The sequence below is a fragment of the Carassius carassius genome, chromosome 22 (assembly GCF_963082965.1).
Source record: "Carassius carassius chromosome 22, fCarCar2.1, whole genome shotgun sequence".
In the NCBI taxonomy this organism is placed as follows: Eukaryota; Metazoa; Chordata; class Actinopteri; order Cypriniformes; family Cyprinidae; genus Carassius; species Carassius carassius.
The window spans coordinates 24,503,486-24,523,023 of NC_081776.1; the positions used below are offsets into that span (position 1 = coordinate 24,503,486).

Here is a 19,538-nt window from a genome sequence, read left to right on the forward strand (position 1 = left end):
TGATTTTGTAAAATCAAACTTGCTGACGGTGAAGCTGGGTCAGTTAGCGCAAGTCAGGCTCGCTGGGAAGTGGGAGCAGCTGACAGAGGATTCCTCATGGTCTTAAGGCCTTCCTCAAATGTTTATGTTCACAAATAATTGTGTGCTTTGATGTGAAGTGTGGTTAAAGCACCACTCAGCGGATCACTACTCAGCGGCACTCGCAGCAGTTGGAGCGGAAATCTATAGGATGGTAGCTCTCCAGGAGCAGGGTTGGAGACCACTGCTATATAGGTTATAGAAGCGATGTACCAGTAAACATAAAGACTTGTTTGCATTTATACAGGGAGAGTGATACCAAATTAGCTGGCTGGGACAGGAACACCAAGAAAAGAGCAGAACAGCACTTTTCACATAATTACCCTGACCCTGCAATTCTTTTTGACAGTGTTGACAATTACAACTATGTCCTATTCAAAAAACTTTGATGTACCTGATTAATGTAACAAAGAGATTTTCATAATTTCATATGTCCTGGATCATGTGGAACCTTGTCATAAATTTGAGGGATGGCCTCACTATTATGGAATGCAAATTTAAGCACTTATGTTCTGTTAAACTCTAACAACATTCACTAGTTCAGTAAAGCCAATAACCCTGTGAATGTTGGTGGAAAAATCATCTGGTCAACATTTCAAACACAGTGAAGAATTCTGAAGCTACAAAGTAGTGCAGGATCTGCATCCAACTAAGCTTTTCACAGCATGCTGCGAATACCATGAACACACCCAGGGCCCAATTTTTTTAATTACATACAAAGACAAGAGAGACCTCAGCAAACTTGACAAGTGAAGAAATCCCTCACATGCCTGAACTGTTCTTCATGTTGTCTTCCTGTTTTGATGGACTTTCTCCAATACATTGTCCAGTCCCCCTTCATCATTTAAGGCCATTCTTGGCCTTTTACAGCACTGATCTCAGGAGGGAAATTGAGGAAGCATAACAAGTCACTGACAAACTGACTTACGAGATTCTCCGCCACTTCCGTTTCATATTATGGAAATCAGCCTACAATACAGTCATGATTTTTCGTGAGTTTTGTTTTCAGTAAAAGGACCCTAGATGAGTATACAAAATGTATAATGATTGAATAAGAGCTAATTTGTGAAACTGACATGTGGATGCATAATTTAGCAACAAAAGTTTGACAACTTTACTTGGTTACATGACAAATAAAAGTAAATAAGGTAAATAAAAGTTTTCAACTGAAGCACCTCTTGTTTCTTTAGAGTCTAGTATTTCAACTGCATTATGGTGATGGCACACTTCTCTCCAGATATTTCATGATTCTTAAGGTTTTTCCTGTCCGAGAAAATCATTCCATACTGACAACATCTAAAACACTTCTCTTAAAGTGAATCTTCACATGTTCATTAAGGGTTACTTTTCGTCCGAAACTCTTTCCACATTGATCACAAGTGAACGGCTTCTCTCCAGTGTGAATGACCATGTGATTCTTAAGAGATCCTTTTCGTGTAAAGCTCTTCCCACACAATTTGCAGGTGTGAGGGTTTTCTCCAGTATGAATTCTCATGTGGGAATCAAAGGATGCCTTATGTCTGAAACACTTTCCACACTGAGAGCATGTGTAAGGCTTCTCTCCAGTGTGAATTCTCATGTGTTTTATGATGTTCCACTTTTTAGTGAAACATTTTCCACACTGTTTGCAGATGTAAGGCTTCTCTCCAGAGTGAATTCTCATGTGGCTCATAAGGTTCACTTTTTGACTGAAACACTTTCCACACTGTTGGCATATGTAGGGTTGCTCTCCAGTGTGAGTTCTCATGTGGTCCTTAAGGATTTTTTTCCCATTGAAACCCTTTCCACACTGTTGGCATGTGTAAGGTTTCTCTCCAGTGTGAATTCTCACATGGTCGTTAAGGATTTTTTTCCCACTGAAACCCTTTCCACACTGTTGGCATGTGTAAGGTTTCTCTCTAGTGTGAATTCTCATGTGGCTTGTAAGGTTTCCTATGTGACTGAAACTCCTTCCACACTGAGGACAGGCGTAAGGCTTCTCTCCTGTGTGAATTCTCATGTGGATTTTAAGGTTACCTGTGAGACTGAAACTCTTTCCACACTGAGGGCAGATGTTAGATTTGGTCTTCTGGGCTCTTTTTTGTGAGGACATTTTTACAGTCTTTCAGGATGTTTTTGCAGTTATGAAATCTTAAAGTTCCTTATTCTGATCCTTCTCTTTCATTTCATTCAGTTCTTTTCTCTCCTCTTTTGGTGACATTTTGTCTACAGTGGAAAAAAGGAAATACATGTTAACCTAGAAGGAGACAGTAACATACTGTCTTTCATGAACATTTTACATTACTGTAAAATACAAAAACAATGCATTCTAGGAATTGTTTGCCCTTTCCATGTACTGAAAAAATACTTTGTTGAAAGGGATTAGGTAAATTTAGCTAAAATGGAATTACTAATTATATTTATAGTAAATTTTGACACAAACAATGTCTTATGCTGTGTTCAGACCAAACGCGAATAGAGTGTCAAATTCGCATCTAGTTTGCCGCTTGAACATTTTGAGATCATTCGCACGTACATTAACTTCACAACAGACACGAATTCGCGTCATGGGGGGCATTCACGCAGCATTCACAACCTCCATTTTTATTCGGATAGTTTTCAAAATATTACTGTTATTGTGTCATGAAATGTAGTTTTAAAAGTATTGTTTTCCCAAATAATCCAATAATAATCTGAAAAGCTGTCATGTAAACACCTCAATCAGTCAATTGAGCTTGATTCAAATGAAATGTCGATCTGATGAAAGAGGACCTGAAATAATTCAAACAGTACAGAGCAAAACGTTCATCCTCGGTAGTTCAGATTTTGTGCATTTGACTCTGGAGTGTAGTGTCGGTGACCATGCAAACCGGTAAATCTGCAAACAGCAGTGTACTTGATAACATCAGTCAGCTCGCCTTGGCTACTGCAATTTTCCTCACTGTATATTTACAATAAAACTAAATAGGATATCAAATACCACTGCCTCCTTTCGTTTTCATTTAAACATAATAACAGCTGCAGAAATGTACTTAGTTCAGGGATATGTGTATATATACAGTAGTGCTGGGTGGTATACCGGTTCATACCGAAAACCGGTGTATATTTTTGTTACGATTAAAAATTTGAATAAACCAGCATACTGATGTATTTAATTACTCAACGTTGGGAACGAATGTTATGTTGCGCGACACTGTTTCAGTCGGACCCTCTACAATGTTGCACTTCTAAGCAGCGACTGCGAGGCGTGGTTAGGGTAAACACAGTAGTGCTCTGGTGTTACGTTATAACGCCTGTTTCACACATACTCCGTCTGCAGTGCGGTGTTGCGGTCCGTCAGTGCCTTCAAGGAGCGGTGCGTCAGGCGCTGAATTAAAGTGAAAGCGCATTGTTCGCGGGAAAAATTTACATGGATTGACACGGAAATGCAGTCATTTCACAATAAATGTTTACTAATTGAAGCTGTTTCACACGCAACACATGGGTTTTTGGCTAGGTTTAAAACAAGAAAAAGTGAACTTTTAGATAAACAAGGAAAGCAATATATATATTCACTTTTTATGGAGGCAGAAAAACAAAGTTCATTAAGACCCGTGGGATTGCTTGTGATAAAAATTTAAATGCAAAAGGCACGAGACTGTTTCTGTCTGTGGTGTTTTAATTTTAAATATTTTAACAAGAAAAGTAGGCTAATTAATGTGTTTAAATGTTTTGCTGCTTGCTTGAGCAGCTTATTATACAAACCTAGAAGTAAAATGCATGAATAATGTGTTGTTTATATTTATTGAGTTTAAACTAATGTATTTTGTATTTATATATATATATATATATATATATATATATTTTTTTTTTTTTACATGATATGAAATCAAAACAATGAACAAATGTTATGTTTGTGGACTGAACAGACGCGGATCAGTAGCGGACTGCAAACGCGTCCTGTGTGAAAGCACAATGAGTCCGTGCTGCGGACTGCATATGCACTGCAGACGGAGTATGTGTGAAACAGGCGTTACAGGGAAGATGGATGCATGTATTGTCAGGCTAAAAGCACGTCTTGGAATATTAACCAGCAGAAAATGCATTGTACACCTGTTAAAACCGTCATAAACCGGGAAACGTATATTTTATAATTTAGAAAAAAAACGTGATATAAATTTTTGTTCAAACTGCCCCGCAATAATATACAGCCGTTACAAGGACTAAAATAAACTAAATATTATATAAATTTGCCTTTTTTATTTAAATCTTAACATATAGATAAATTGAATACAGACCGAAGATAACCTGTTAGATTTACCCAAAACTAATTACTTATTATGTTAAACCACTAAAGAGACATCAGAGCCAGAGGCACATATCAGAAGGTCTGGCCAAGGTGAGGCTGCTCTCGGCGGATACATGATTACTGAGCTCCCGCTGATCGCATGGAGCTCATCTCCGAACTCAGCGAAAAAACGTTTTTAAATAGGCACTGTCTTTATAAATAAACCACAGATTTGAGATTTAAAAAACTACATTCTCGTCTGAAATACTTTCAAAATCACGTTTCATGACACAATAAAAGTAATATTTTGAAAATGATCTGAATAAATGGTGGTTGAAATCAACCAATCAGGATGTTTAGCGCACAAGTCCCGCCCCCAAAAGTTCCAGAACTTTGAAAAAAGTACCACCTCGCCAGCAGGGACGTTCTGAGGGGTATTTTTTTAACCGGAACTTTATTTAGTTCCTGGTTCCTGCGGTGGAAACACACAAGAGTACCAGGTCAAAGTCCCTAGTTCCTGGGTAAAGTTCCTGCGGTGGAAACGCGGCTCTAGTAGGATGAGAAGATGGGAGCCACATTTCATCAATAGGTTTATTAGGTATATCTGAGAATACACTGCATGATTTCTTAATTTTACTTCAGGGAAGATCATATTACGAATCACATAAAACTGTGGCTAACATCGGATCTGCAAGGGGCACTTTGCAACTTTCATGAAAACAAATCTAACCATTGACAAGTTAAATGTTACATTTAAATTTTAAACCTTGAATAAAATATATCACTCTCAACCTATCCATCTATAAAAGTCTATAAAAATCAGTCATGTATTTCTTAACACTGCATGTTATTCTTATTAAGCAAGGGTAATTTTTTAACGATTCTTTACCTAACGTAAGTTTCTGAGAACCTGAAATTTTGTACTTCTGAAGACTCCAGATAGGATGTTTTTAGAAAGACAACTGTAAAAAATTACCTGTAAAAAGAAAGAGACTGTATTGCAACTGGCTAAATCCTTCGGTAGATTAAATGGTGTTATGATTTTACTAAAGGCCCTGGGTATCTGTCATCCAATGTGGATAAAGTAGCTAAAACATTCTCTATTATCTGGTTATTGATTTTTGATACAGCAGCTACAGGAGACAAAAAAAGAGCACTCAAAACAGGAAGCGTTCAGCTCTAAAGCAGCAGGCTCTCGCAGCCAGGTCTATTTTCTTTCTAAGCCCTCTGGGTCCTGGGCTCTGATGAGGATTTATTTTAAAATAGCTGGGCTGCTGCAGCTATTAATAAATATAAATATCAGTGCACGCTCGTCAAATCTCTATTTGTTTTAATGGATTATTTTTATTTTGAACAGGTAACGAAGTGTCAATGTTAAGCATTAACTGCAACAGTGCCAAAAACAATGGATAGTTTCCTATTAAGAAGATTGTAAAGTATATTTTGCAAAGTGAATCATGCAACATTGAAACAACATGCGAGTTAATTTTTATATTTAAATGAACAGTTTTTTAAAATGGACACATTTTTCTTTATTGCATTGAGTTAACAGTCAATATCAGATGTATTTCAGGAATGACACCAACAACCTGGATGAGGATACAGAGGCTTGACATCATACATATAAGCTTCATCACGCACCAGGGCGAGTTACAACAATGACAAACCCTGGTTCACAGCTAGACTCAGACAGCTAAGGCTAGAGAAGGAGGCTGCATTTAAAAGTGGGGATAAAATCAGGTTTAAAGAGTCAATGTACAAGTTTAGCAAGGCAGTGACACAAAGTTAAAACAATTGTATTCTGAGAAATTACAACAGCATCCTTGGAAAGCAGCCGGACCAGACTCTGTTTCTCCATCCACCCTGAAGTAATGTGCTGACTGTCACGATTATTAGATGGAGTGCCCATGAACTTCATTAGAGGGCACTCCACTCAGGACCATTCCACCCATCAACCACCAGATGTCACTTGGACACTAGCACCTCTCATACTGTTGCACCACACCCGAACTACATTACCCATGAGTCACTGCATCACAATCACCCTGCCACACCTGCACCTCATTCATCAGCCAATTTCCTTGCCACACCTGCACCTCATTTACACACACACATAAAAGCAGCATATTCACTCTTACTCACTGCGAAGTCTTGTCTAGCCTGTCTAACATTTCCTAGCGTTTCTCCCTGTGTTTTGTCATTCCCATGTTTGATCTTCGGAATGATTACTCCGACTCTGATTCTCTGCTGCCTGTCCCGATCTCTGCTTGTTTCTGGTTTCGACTCTGGTTATCCCTGACACACCTGACGCCATTCCTGATTTCTGCCTGTTTGACCATTCTTTAATAAAGCGCTGCATTTGGATCCGAACGTCTCTGGCTCATCATTACAGAAGACTTCGCCAAACCAGGATCCAGCAGCTTTAAGGAGTAAATCCAGGTCAGCCATGAATCCAGTAAGCCAACTTATGCGTTTACGTCAGGGAATTAGGCCCATCGAGGACTATGTGAAGAACTTTATTGAGTTTGCCCATTTATCTATCATGGACGAGATGTGCCTGATGATATTTTTTCGTGGTGACCTATCTGAGCCGCTCGGCTCACTCATGCCTTTGCATGATCCTCACTGGACTCTGCAGTATTATATTGATCTGGCACTCCAACTGAGCAGCTCTGCATATACTGTGGGTGTTGTGGAGGAGGAACACAGCACTTTTGCAGTATCCACCACTCCTGAGCCTTGTCCTGTTATGGCCGCCAGCCCAGCGCCTCTGCACAAGATGGCCGCCAGCCCAGAGCCACTGCACAAGATGGCCGCCAGCCCAGCGCCACTGCACAAGATGGCCGCCAGCCCAGCGCCGCTGCACAAGATGGCCGCCAGCCCAGCGCCGCTGCACAAGATGGCCGCCAGCCCAGCGCCGCTGCACAAGATGGCCGCCAGCCCAGTGCCGCTGCACAAGATGGCCGCCAGCCCCGCGCCGCTGCACAAGATGGCCGCCAGCCCAGCGCCGCTGCACAAGATGGCCGCCTCAGTTGAATTTCCAGAGTCAAGTCAGGTCCCCGTCGACTTTCCAGAGTCAGGTCAAGTCTCCACTGACCGTCCAGAACAAGAGTCCAATCAGGTCACTGTTGACCATCCAGAGTCAGGTCAAGTCTTCGCTGACCTTCCAGAGTCAGGGTTAGTTCCTGTTGGCCTTCCAGAGTCGAGTCAGTTGACCGTTGAATTTTCAGAGTCGAGTCAGGTTCCAGTGAACTCTCCAGAGTCGAGTCAGGTTCCAGTGAACTCTCCAGAGTCGAGTCAGGTTCCAGTGAACTCTCCAGAGTCGAGTCAGGTTCCAGTGAACTCTCCAGAGCCAGGGCAAGTCACCGTTGATCTTCATGAGCAAAGTCAAGTCACAGTTGATCCTCAGGAACCAAGTCAAGTCACCAACGATCCTCATGAGCAAAGTCAAGTCACCATTAACCTCCGTGAACTAAGTCAAGTCACAGTTGATCCTCAGGAACCAAGTCAAGTCACCAACGATCTTCATGGGCACAGTCAAGTCACCAACGATGTTCATGAGCAAAGTCAAGTCATCAACGATCCTCATGAGCAAAGTCAACTCATCAACGATCTTCATGAGCAAAGTCAAGTCACCATTAACCTCCGTGAACTAAGTCAAGTCACCATTAACCTCCGTGAACTAAGTCAAGTCACCATTAACCTCCGTGAACTAAGTCAAGTCACAGTTGATCCTCAGGAACCAAGTCAAGTCACCAACGATCTTCATGAGCAAAGTCAAGTCATCAACGATCCTCATGAGCAAAGTCAAGTCACCATTAACCTCCGTGAACTAAGTCAAGTCACAGTTGATCCTCAGGAACCAAGTCAAGTCACAGTTGATCCTCAGGAACCAAGTCAAGTCACCAACGATCTTCATGAGCAAAGTCAAGTCACCAACGATCTTCATGAGCAAAGTCAAGTCATCAACGATCTTCATGAGCAAAGTCAAGTCACCATTAACCTCCGTGAACTAAGTCAAGTCACAGTTGATCCTCAGGAGCAAAGTCAAGTCACCAACGATCTTCATGAGCAAAGTCAAGTCACCAACGATCTTCATGAGCAAAGTCAAGTCACCAACGATCTTTCATGAACTAACTCAAATCACCAACGATCTTCATGAACTAACTCAAATCACCAACGATCTTCATGAGCAAAGTCAAGTCACCAACGATCTTCATGAGCAAAGTCAAGTCACAGTTGATCCTCAGGAACCAAGTCAAGTCACCAACGATCTTCATGAGCAAAGTCAAGTCACCAACGATCTTCATGAGCAAAGTCAAGTCACCAACGATCTTCATGAGCAAAGTCAAGTCACCATTAACCTCCGTGAACTAAGTCAAGTCACAGTTGATCCTCAGGAACCAAGTCAAGTCACCAACGATCTTCATGAGCAAAGTCAAGTCACCAACGATCTTCATGAGCAAAGTCAAGTCACCAACGATCTTCATGAACTAACTCAAATCACCAACGATCTTCATGAGCAAAGTCAAGTCACCAACGATCTTCATGAGCAAAGTCAAGTCACAGTTGATCCTCAGGAACCAAGTCAAGTCACCAACGATCTTCATGAGCAAAGTCAAGTCACCAACGATCTTCATGAGCAAAGTCAAGTCACCGTTGATCTTCATGAGCAAAGTCAAGTCACAGTTGATCCTCAGGAACCAAGTCAAGTCACCAACGATCCTCATGAGCAAAGTCAAGTCACCATTAACCTCCGTGAACTAAGTCAAGTCACAGTTGATCCTCAGGAACCAAGTCAAGTCACCAACGATCTTCATGGGCACAGTCAAGTCACCAACGATGTTCATGAGCAAAGTCAAGTCATCAACGATCCTCATGAGCAAAGTCAACTCATCAACGATCTTCATGAGCAAAGTCAAGTCACCATTAACCTCCGTGAACTAAGTCAAGTCACAGTTGATCCTCAGGAACCAAGTCAAGTCACCAACGATCTTCATGAGCAAAGTCAAGTCATCAACGATCCTCATGAGCAAAGTCAAGTCACCATTAACCTCCGTGAACTAAGTCAAGTCACAGTTGATCCTCAGGAACCAAGTCAAGTCACAGTTGATCCTCAGGAACCAAGTCAAGTCACCAACGATCTTCATGAGCAAAGTCAAGTCACCAACGATCTTCATGAGCAAAGTCAAGTCACCAACGATCTTCATGAGCAAAGTCAAGTCACCATTAACCTCCGTGAACTAAGTCAAGTCACAGTTGATCCTCAGGAACCAAGTCAAGTCACCAACGATCTTCATGAGCAAAGTCAAGTCACCAACGATCTTCATGAGCAAAGTCAAGTCACCAACGATCTTCATGAGCAAAGTCAAGTCACCAACGATCTTCATGAACTAACTCAAATCACCAACGATCTTCATGAGCAAAGTCAAGTCACCAACGATCTTCATGAGCAAAGTCAAGTCACAGTTGATCCTCAGGAACCAAGTCAAGTCACCAACGATCTTCATGAGCAAAGTCAAGTCACCAACGATCTTCATGAGCAAAGTCAAGTCACCAACGATCTTCATGAGCAAAGTCAAGTCACCGTTGATCTTCATGAGCAAAGTCAAGTCACAGTTGATCCTCAGGAACCAAGTCAAGTCACCAACGATCCTCATGAGCAAAGTCAAGTCACCATTAACCTCCGTGAACTAAGTCAAGTCACAGTTGATCCTCAGGAACCAAGTCAAGTCACCAACGATCTTCATGGGCACAGTCAAGTCACCAACGATGTTCATGAGCAAAGTCAAGTCATCAACGATCCTCATGAGCAAAGTCAACTCATCAACGATCTTCATGAGCAAAGTCAAGTCACCATTAACCTCCGTGAACTAAGTCAAGTCACAGTTGATCCTCAGGAACCAAGTCAAGTCACCAACGATCTTCATGAGCAAAGTCAAGTCATCAACGATCCTCATGAGCAAAGTCAAGTCACCATTAACCTCCGTGAACTAAGTCAAGTCACAGTTGATCCTCAGGAACCAAGTCAAGTCACAGTTGATCCTCAGGAACCAAGTCAAGTCACCAACGATCTTCATGAGCAAAGTCAAGTCACCAACGATCTTCATGAGCAAAGTCAAGTCATCAACGATCTTCATGAGCAAAGTCAAGTCACCATTAACCTCCGTGAACTAAGTCAAGTCACAGTTGATCCTCAGGAGCAAAGTCAAGTCACCAACGATCTTCATGAGCAAAGTCAAGTCACCAACGATCTTCATGAGCAAAGTCAAATCACCAACGATCTTCATGAACTAACTCAAATCACCAACGATCTTCATGAGCAAAGTCAAGTCACCAACGATCTTCATGAGCAAAGTCAAGTCACAGTTGATCCTCAGGAACCAAGTCAAGTCACCAACGATCTTCATGAGCAAAGTCAAGTCACCAACGATCTTCATGAGCAAAGTCAAGTCACCATTAACCTCCGTGAACTAAGTCAAGTCACAGTTGATCCTCAGGAACCAAGTCAAGTCACCAACGATCTTCATGAGCAAAGTCAAGTCACCAACGATCTTCATGAGCAAAGTCAAGTCACCAACGATCTTCATGAACTAACTCAAATCACCAACGATCTTCATGAGCAAAGTCAAGTCACCAACGATCTTCATGAGCAAAGTCAAGTCACAGTTGATCCTCAGGAACCAAGTCAAGTCACCAACGATCTTCATGAGCAAAGTCAAGTCACCAACGATCTTCATGAGCAAAGTCAAGTCACCAACGATCTTCATGAGCCAAGTCAAGTCACCAACGATCTTCATGAGCAAAGTCAAGTCACCAACGATCTTCATGAGCAAAGTCAAGTCATCAACGATCTTCATGAGCAAAGTCAAGTCACAGTTGATCCTCAGGAACCAAGTCAAGTCACCAACGATCTTCATGGGCACAGTCAAGTCACAGCTGATCTTCATGAACCCAATCAAATCACCACAGATCTACCAGAGCCTCGTCACATCTCAGCCGAACTCCCAGAGCCTCGTCACATCTCAGAGCTCTCGTCCTATCCTGTCACGGCCAGGGAGGCCGTCAATGAGCTCTCATTCATTCCGGTCTGGGCTATGGAGACCATCCACCAACTCTCTGTCGGTCCTGTCATGGCCACGGAGGTCCTCCATGAACTAACCGCCTGCCCTGTAATGGCCAAGCTACCATCTCATCACGGCCACGGAGGCCGCTATTAACCTGTCAATGTTCTCTGTTTCAGTCCCACCTGAGCAGACTTGCGGTCCGGTGCCATCGACTCCACTGTGGTGGTCCTCTGCTTCGCCCTGGTGGGCTTCTGTCCCGTCTGCTCGGCTGTGGTGGTCCTCTGCTCCGCCCTGGTGGACTTCTGTCCTGTCTGCTCGGCTGTGGTGGTCCTCTGCTCCGCCCTGGTGGGCTTCTGTCCCGTCTGCTCGGCTGTGGTGGTCCTCTGCACCGCCCTGGTGGGCTTCTGTCCCGTCTGCTCTGCTGTGGTGGTCCTCTGCACCGCCCTGGTTGGCTTCTGTCCCTTCTTCTCAGCTCTGGTGGTCCTCTACTCCTCCCTGGTGGGCTCCAGCTCCACCTGCTACACTCTGGTGGGCTGCCACGCCACCTGCTCTGCCTTGGTGGACCCTTGTTCCAGATTTAGGCCCAAGGCGGGCTCCCGTTCCCGAGTTAAGCCCATGGCGGGCCCCTGTTTCCTATGCCAGGCCCAGGAGGGGCTCCTGTTTTCCTGAGTTAGGCCCAGGAAGGGCTCCAGTTCCACCTGCTCTGCCCCAGTCCACTGCACTTCCTCATGGACCTGGCCCTCCATCCCTCCCCCTGTTCCGCCTCCGCTCCACCGCCCTCCTAGATTGTTTTGAGCGTCTGGAAGCCGCTCCTTTGGGGGTGGGCTATGTCACGATTATTAGATGGAGTGCCCATGAACTTCATTAGAGGGCACTCCACTCAGGACCATTCCACCCATCAACCACCAGATGTCACTTGGACACTAGCACCTCTCATACTGTTGCACCACACCCGAACTACATTACCCATGAGTCACTGCATCACAATCACCCTGCCACACCTGCACCTCATTCATCAGCCAATTTCCTTGCCACACCTGCACCTCATTTACACACACACATAAAAGCAGCACATTCACTCTCACTCACTGCTAAGTCTTGTCTAGCCTGTCTAACATTTCCGAGCGTTTCTCCCTGTGTTTTGTCATTCCCGTGTTTGATCTTCGGACTGATTACTCCGACTCTGATTCTCTGCTGCCTGCCCCGATCTCTGCTTGTTTCTGGTTTCGACTCTGGTTATCCCTGACACACCTGACGCCATTCCTGATTTCTGCCTGTTTGACCATTCTTTAATAAAGCGCTGCATTTGGATCCGAACGTCTCTGGCTCATCATTACACTGACCAGCTGTCTCCAGTGTTTACAGACATCTTTAAGACCTCTTTGGAGATATGCCATGTCTCAGCCTGCTCCAAGACCTCCACCATCGAACCCTGTGCCCATAAAACCCAGGCTCACAAGTCTAAATGACTACAGACCTGTCGCCCTGACGTCAGTACTGCCCTACAAAGAAACAACACAACATTCGCAAGAATGTGAAACTGAGAAAAACAACTTTAAAGTTTTTTAATTGTCCAGCCAAATTAATTATAGGTAATGTAATGATACTGGAACTGTAACAATTAGATGTTTTAGTAATGAAACTTATCTACTTTACAAAATTTGTTTCTACCCCTATTTTGAAGTTAATGTTTTCTGTCTTTGCATTGTCTGCAAAACATGAGAAGTCAAACCAAGTCAAAAGGCATTAACTTCCACATTACCAATATTTGTAGATCATTATTTACAAAATCCTGATCTCATATAGGATATTGCATTTAGGAATGTGACTGTATTAAGTGACTCAGCAATTGATTATTAATCTAAAAGAACAACTTGTGGATTGAAGTGAATGCCAGCAAGTGGTAATAATGCTCAGAATGATTGTGGATCAAAAATCTCCGATGACGTTCATTGACATGAATTGATTTTATCGGGTTACAAGAAAAGGTAGGACATGGATTTAATCGCGAACTGTTATAGGCTACTGATTTTATGATTGATCATTCTAGCTACTGTATACACCGTATAACTCCAAAACTGGCAGCATAACCTCATATTGACACACGGCTAAACAAATTCAGAACACAGTAACTCAATTTGAGCATTCAAAAAAAGGTAAAAGAGTGGTAACTGGTGTTTTACGGTGTTCTGCCTTGGTTTCTCCAGGGCTTTTTGAAGTTACGGTTGAGATGTTCCATTATTTTCCCAGAAAAACAATGGAATTGACTCAAGATACACATGAAAAAGTGAAATGATCAAAAATATCAATAACTCATTTTCGACAAAAATCTAAGTTACGGTCTTTTGCCTTTGCACAGCAGTGTAATGAAGTTATTTGAGCACCCTCTCTTGGACCCCCTGCAGTTTGCCTACAGAGCCAACAGGTCTGAAGATAACGCAGTAAACATGGCCCTCCACTGTATCCTTCAGCACCTGGACTCCTCAGGAACCTACACCAGGATCTTGTTTGTGGACTTTAGCTCTCAGTTCAATACAATCATACCAGCACTGCATCAGGACAAGCTCTGTTAGCTGAACGTGCCTGATTCCACCTGTAGGTGTATCATAGACCTTCTGTCTGACGGGAAGCAGCATGTGAGAATGGGAAAACATTTTTCTGTCCCCCGAACTATCAGTATTCGGAAGTACAGTTTTGTTCCTAGGGGTAAAAAATATGATGGTACACTTTAAGGTACACAGGTACAACCTTTCAAATTTAAATCTAAAAGGTAAATTTTTGTACCTTGGAATTATTTTACTTTTATTAATATATTTATTTCTAAGCCCCGATTAGAGTAGGCCTATGTGTTTTTCTTTTTTGTTTATTAATTTAATGTGCGTCAAGTCATGATAACATCAAGACAATATATGTCTTTGAATGTTAAAAATATCTTTTCAAACAGTGTATTTGTCCCCTAATTGTAAAATGAGACAGATATAATTAAGAAACATAAAGCCAAAGAAATTATTAAATTAAATATTTTAAGTAACTGTTAATGTTTTTATTTTTATTTATTTTTTCATCTCATAACCCGCAAGTCGGGGTGGGTAAATAAATGTTACTTCATTTGTGGGGCGGGCCAAATATTTTCATTATCTTTTTTTCACCTCTCATACCCTTGTTGCTTAAATAATGATAACTAAGGCCACCACGGAATATATTTTCAAAATTAACATTTGTACAGAAATTAGTGATTGACGTTTTACATTTTGAGCCAAATTTTCCCATCTTTGCAAGTATGACAACATTTTGTAATGGGCTGCAGGAGAGTTGCCCAACGCACTCCTTATCACACAGCCATTTTGTGTAGATACGGCAAGTGATTAATTAAGTAAAAGGACAGCACTCAAGCTAATATTTATATGTTACAAAGATGAGAGTAACTTCAGATGTTTGTAAGCGGGGGAAGTGTCTCTCTCACTTTTAAAATGGAAATTTGTCTCTTTTTCCCCCAGTAAAGTTAGGTGTGTTCACAGAGAGATTTAGCTTTTCTGCAGTCTTTTTTATTCATATCCAAAATGAAGGAGTGTGAACATTATGGATTAATCGCTGAACAGTCTAATGCATTGTGTTTCTATTAATACTTCATACATGGAATATCAATTATTGATTTTTTTATACAGCAGTGTATTTTACTTATTATCAAATTAATAGGAAAAGCTTCAAAAACACTGGTTTAGTACAAGCTTCAGTTTGATGGGTAATTAAAATGATACTTTTCCTCTTTTTTTATATTAATGAGAATGACGTGGAAGGAGAGTCTGTTGACATCAGACTGAGTCAATGATTTCATTCCTCTTTGAGGGATCATTTAAAATAACAAGATAAATCCCATCGATTTGTTCAGCAGATGAAGGAGACCGTGACTTTAACTCTTGAACCTGTTCCTATAGAAAGCCAGTCAAGAGCTGGAGCAAGGTCATTGCTGTTTAATAATATTTCATTTGTTTCAGAGAGCTATTCTACAAGCAAATCTTAAAAGTAGCTAGGTTAGGGTTATTTCCTATGCATGCTTCTCTACATTTTGCTTTACTGTACTTCTACTAGGGCATAGTTTATACAATTTTTTGCATCTGTAACATTATGTATTAGAGGTGCTCTAAAATTTCAGCCATTTTCTGTCAAAAATATCAACAGAAAATACTACTTGAGCAGATAAGATAACAGAAGCTTTGATAGAGAGAGTGTACATCCAAATATTGAAGCTTTAATTTAATAGCTGACAAACTCAACATGAAGCAAGAACACTGAAAAAAGAAGGCTGTAATGTAGCATTTGACTTAGAATATAGTCAGAATGAGAGAAAGTGAACCTTCATTTTGCCTTTGTTACTTCTATACTGCTGCCTGAAATCTTCCTCTCCTGCGATACATGAAATAGGCCATTGCAGATATTAAAATTAATACAATTAATATTACAGCAACACAGATTATTATGCCAGTGTTCGTCTGGGCTGATCCTTGGTTTGCTTGTTCAATAGATTTGTTTCCTTTTCCTGCTGTTAATTCTGCAACAAAACAAGTTCAGAAAAATCATGATTGGCTCAGAATGCATTTTCTATTTTGCTACATTCATTGCGGGACATTGAATGAAAATGCAATCGTAAGTGTCTTGACTGTGAGTTTTAATGCAATTAAGAAAAATAGCATTTGAATGACAATTTTTATGTTTTTGCTTGAACATGTTATACATATCTAATCAATTCTGTAATACATTTTCATTTTGCAACTTATAAAGCGTTAAAATTAGTATTCATTTTACATATTAAAACTGGTGTATGAAATGGCAAATGAAAATTATGTAATTTAATTTTCATTTTCATTTTGCACCAAACGTGGCACAAATGTATTGGAAAATGTAAATGTAAATACAGAAATGCATTGCCATTTTACATATTGCGTTGTCATTTTGCATATTACATTCCAAATTGAATATTGCTACCCATATGCTTCCATATATGAGCTCTCATATTCTTGCTTGGAGTTGGGCAGAGTGGAGACTGTTTTCTTTAATTTTTCTCTCTTTTAGCAATGTTAAGAAATTGTTTTGTTTGGCCTCTACTGCAGCTTTTTTTCTGATTCGTCTATAAACATGTATAAAAGCATAATTAGGAAAAAGCATCACACTGTATTGCAAGACTCCCACACATCCAAACAAAACAAAGCATTGTAAAAGCAATTACCCTATATGACTATTGAATAGATTAATGCTCGGAGCCTAATATTATCACCTAATAAGGGTAACCTGTATGTGGTCAGAGACACAAAAATACATTGCAGTACATACATGGTTTATGGAGTACATGCCCCCCCCCCAAACACACACACATACACCACCCCACCACACATTTAAGGCCCCACTACTTATATTTTCACTATAAGTTGTATTCTGTAGTTACATTCAAGTGCCACAAGATGGCAATAGCTGTAATTACAGTTAGTAGAAAAAACGGGAGCAGATCAGCAGCAGCTAATAACATTAATTTACCTATTTTACACAACAATTAAGTTAGCTAACATTGGAAATATAACAGCAATATCAACTTTACATTTATTACTTTGGCTTCCTCTGCCTTCCTCTTGGCTTCGGCCAGTTCCTCCTCGATCTCTTCTCTGGACTGTTAATAACACTGAATGTAAGTACTTGAAAGTACCTGCTATAACGTTATACTCTGACGTACGATACTAACACTGGTAGTATTGCGTCTGTCCTAAGCTCTTACTAGCTTTGCTAGCCAAAACTCGCATCCCAGGTAATACACGTTAGTAAGTTATTAAAGTATTTCCAAGTTGGACATTTAGGTTATTAATGAACTATTGAAGATTACGTTATTACGACTCACCCTTTAGGAAATATAACAGCAATATCAACTTTACATTTATTACTTTGGCTTCCTCTGCCTTGGAGCGCGACCGTAGAGGCGTGGTCTCCTTGAGGAGTCTCACACGGACCCGATTACCCTTGGCCAGTTCCTCCTCGATCTCTTCTCTGGACTGTTAATAACACTGAATGTAAGTATTTGAAAGTACCTGCTATAACGTTATACTCTGTCGTGCTATACTAACACTGGTAGTATTGCATCTGTCCTAAGCTCTTACTAGCTTTGCTAGCCAAAACTCACATCCCAATTAATACTCGTTAGTAAGTTATTAAAGTTAAAGTATTTCCAAGTTGGACATTTAGGTTATTAATGAACTATTGGAGATAACGTTATTATGACTCACCCTTTAGGAACAATATTTGTCCCTTGAAAAACTTATCTTGCCAGCGCACCCAGTAAGTTTTATTTAGGTCACTAACGTTAAGGTCAAAATCCTTAATTTGTTGAGTGAAGTTGTCTGTAAAATGTATTTAACTCTAACGGCGGGAAACTACGAGATGCACTGTTGCCTTGGTTACAGACTAATGTTACAGTCATAGAATGCATAGTGTGTCTTAGCTCCCACTATAGAATGATAAAGTTAAAGGGTTTATTAAACACGTCTGTATAACACAACACAGTTCCACAATGATTATAATGTTGAATCAACAACTCTCTAAAGCAGTCTTATAATCTTCATGCAGGAGGATTTATTACAGAACTGTTGAGGCTGCATCAGTTGAACACAATAGCTGTGTCTCATTTAGAAGGCTGCGCCCTCCGAAGGTCACATTCGAAGGCTGCATACGTCATCGAGGTTGTTGTCTCATTTCAGAAAAGCAAGTAGCACACTCCAAATAAGACCTTCGTATGTGACCTTTTTTCACAGGAATTCGAAGGATACATGAGGTGTATCCTTCGCTGCTACAGATAACCCACAATTCTTTGCATCACCATAAATAACCGTTGTTTATTTGAAAAAATGGCGGTGGCAGATCTACACACAAGCGGAGATGTGGTGTTTAAATGTAAGTACTTTAAAGTTCATTTTTTAAAAGTTGAATTACAAGTGTGGTAAACATGATTGCAAGTGTTTAGTGATTATTTTACAGTTTAACAGTACTTTGCTAGCAAGGAGTTTTCACTCTCAATTATGATGTTATGCTATGTTATTTTTATGATTATAGATTTATTCTGGAGAAAATGGACCTTTCCAGTAAAATAACACCAGTGCAAGCAAAGAAAAAGTGGGACAATTAAAAAAAAAAAAGTATAAGGTAAGCTAAGATGTATACATTGTACAGTCCCATGTTCAAGTTGACTCAACTCTATAAAAATGAACTTTCTAAGTTTCAGTTCATATAGAATACATTATGTTGATAATTGGCACAGTCAAAAGATTCAGGAGCACCTTCTAATCAATAATAAAACATTCTGATAAAAAATTAGCCTTTCTAGTACAAGGTGATATTTGACTCCTTAAAATGATTTACAGGGGCATTTTTCTTTTTAATTGCATTTTTCTAATTTTATTAAAAGTATGTCATCTTTTATGTCAAAGTAAAGAAAATAAAAGTTATATAAGCTTTTTACTCTAATTAAACAATATAATAAGTTACCAATCATATAAAATCAATATTAGCTAAATTAACTTTTAATACACAAAAGTGTATTCTTCTGCTCATAGTTATATTTTCAGACATTTAATGAGGCTCAGAGGTGACATGAGTGAGTATTTATGCCACGACCATTACAATTTTTTTTTTTTTTTTGAGGAATGCAAACATCCAGGGTCAGGTGAGGGCATGAACAACGGAAAGCCAACTGCTGAAACCTGGCCGTGGTTTGTCCTGATGGATGAGATGTTGGGTCAGAGGCCTTCCATTTCTTCACTGCCTGATGACGAACCACAGCCAGGTTGCAGTTCTGTTGAGCCAACCCAGGAAGCAGAACAGCAGGAGAGGGCAGGGATAGAGCAGTCACAACCGAGAAAGAGAAAAAATAAATCAGATCCTCTTCTTGAGCTCCTGAAGGAAGACATGGCACGTCAGAAGGAGTGGGAAAAAAGGAGAGATGCAGAAGACAGGGCGAGGAGGGATAGGCTCTTTAATTTACTCAAAAGGTTAATTGATAAAATGTAAAAACTATTTACAATATTTACAATATTTACTTACTATCGTTACTTACAATTATTAAAAAGGTAATTCTGTAGACAACATTTCCCTAAATCTTTAAAGTAATAAAT

The 19,538-nt window shown here is 40.5% G+C and overlaps 1 protein-coding gene across 1 annotated transcript; it reads right to left on the reverse strand.

Annotated features, from left to right (window-relative positions):
* Window positions 1-1,300: 1,300 nt before the first annotated feature.
* Window positions 1,301-2,276, reverse strand: LOC132099145 (gastrula zinc finger protein XlCGF8.2DB-like). Its single transcript, XM_059505610.1, has one exon. It carries the CDS (start codon window positions 2,168-2,170, stop codon window positions 1,355-1,357), a length of 816 nt encoding a protein of 271 aa, XP_059361593.1. The 5' UTR covers window positions 2,171-2,276; the 3' UTR covers window positions 1,301-1,354.
* Window positions 2,277-19,538: the final 17,262 nt, after the last annotated feature.

Excerpts from the sequence above, each read along its gene's own strand:
- LOC132099145 (XM_059505610.1), bottom strand. The coding sequence starts at position 2,170 with ATGTCCTCACAAAAAAGAGCCCAGAAGACCAAATCTAACATCTGCCCT.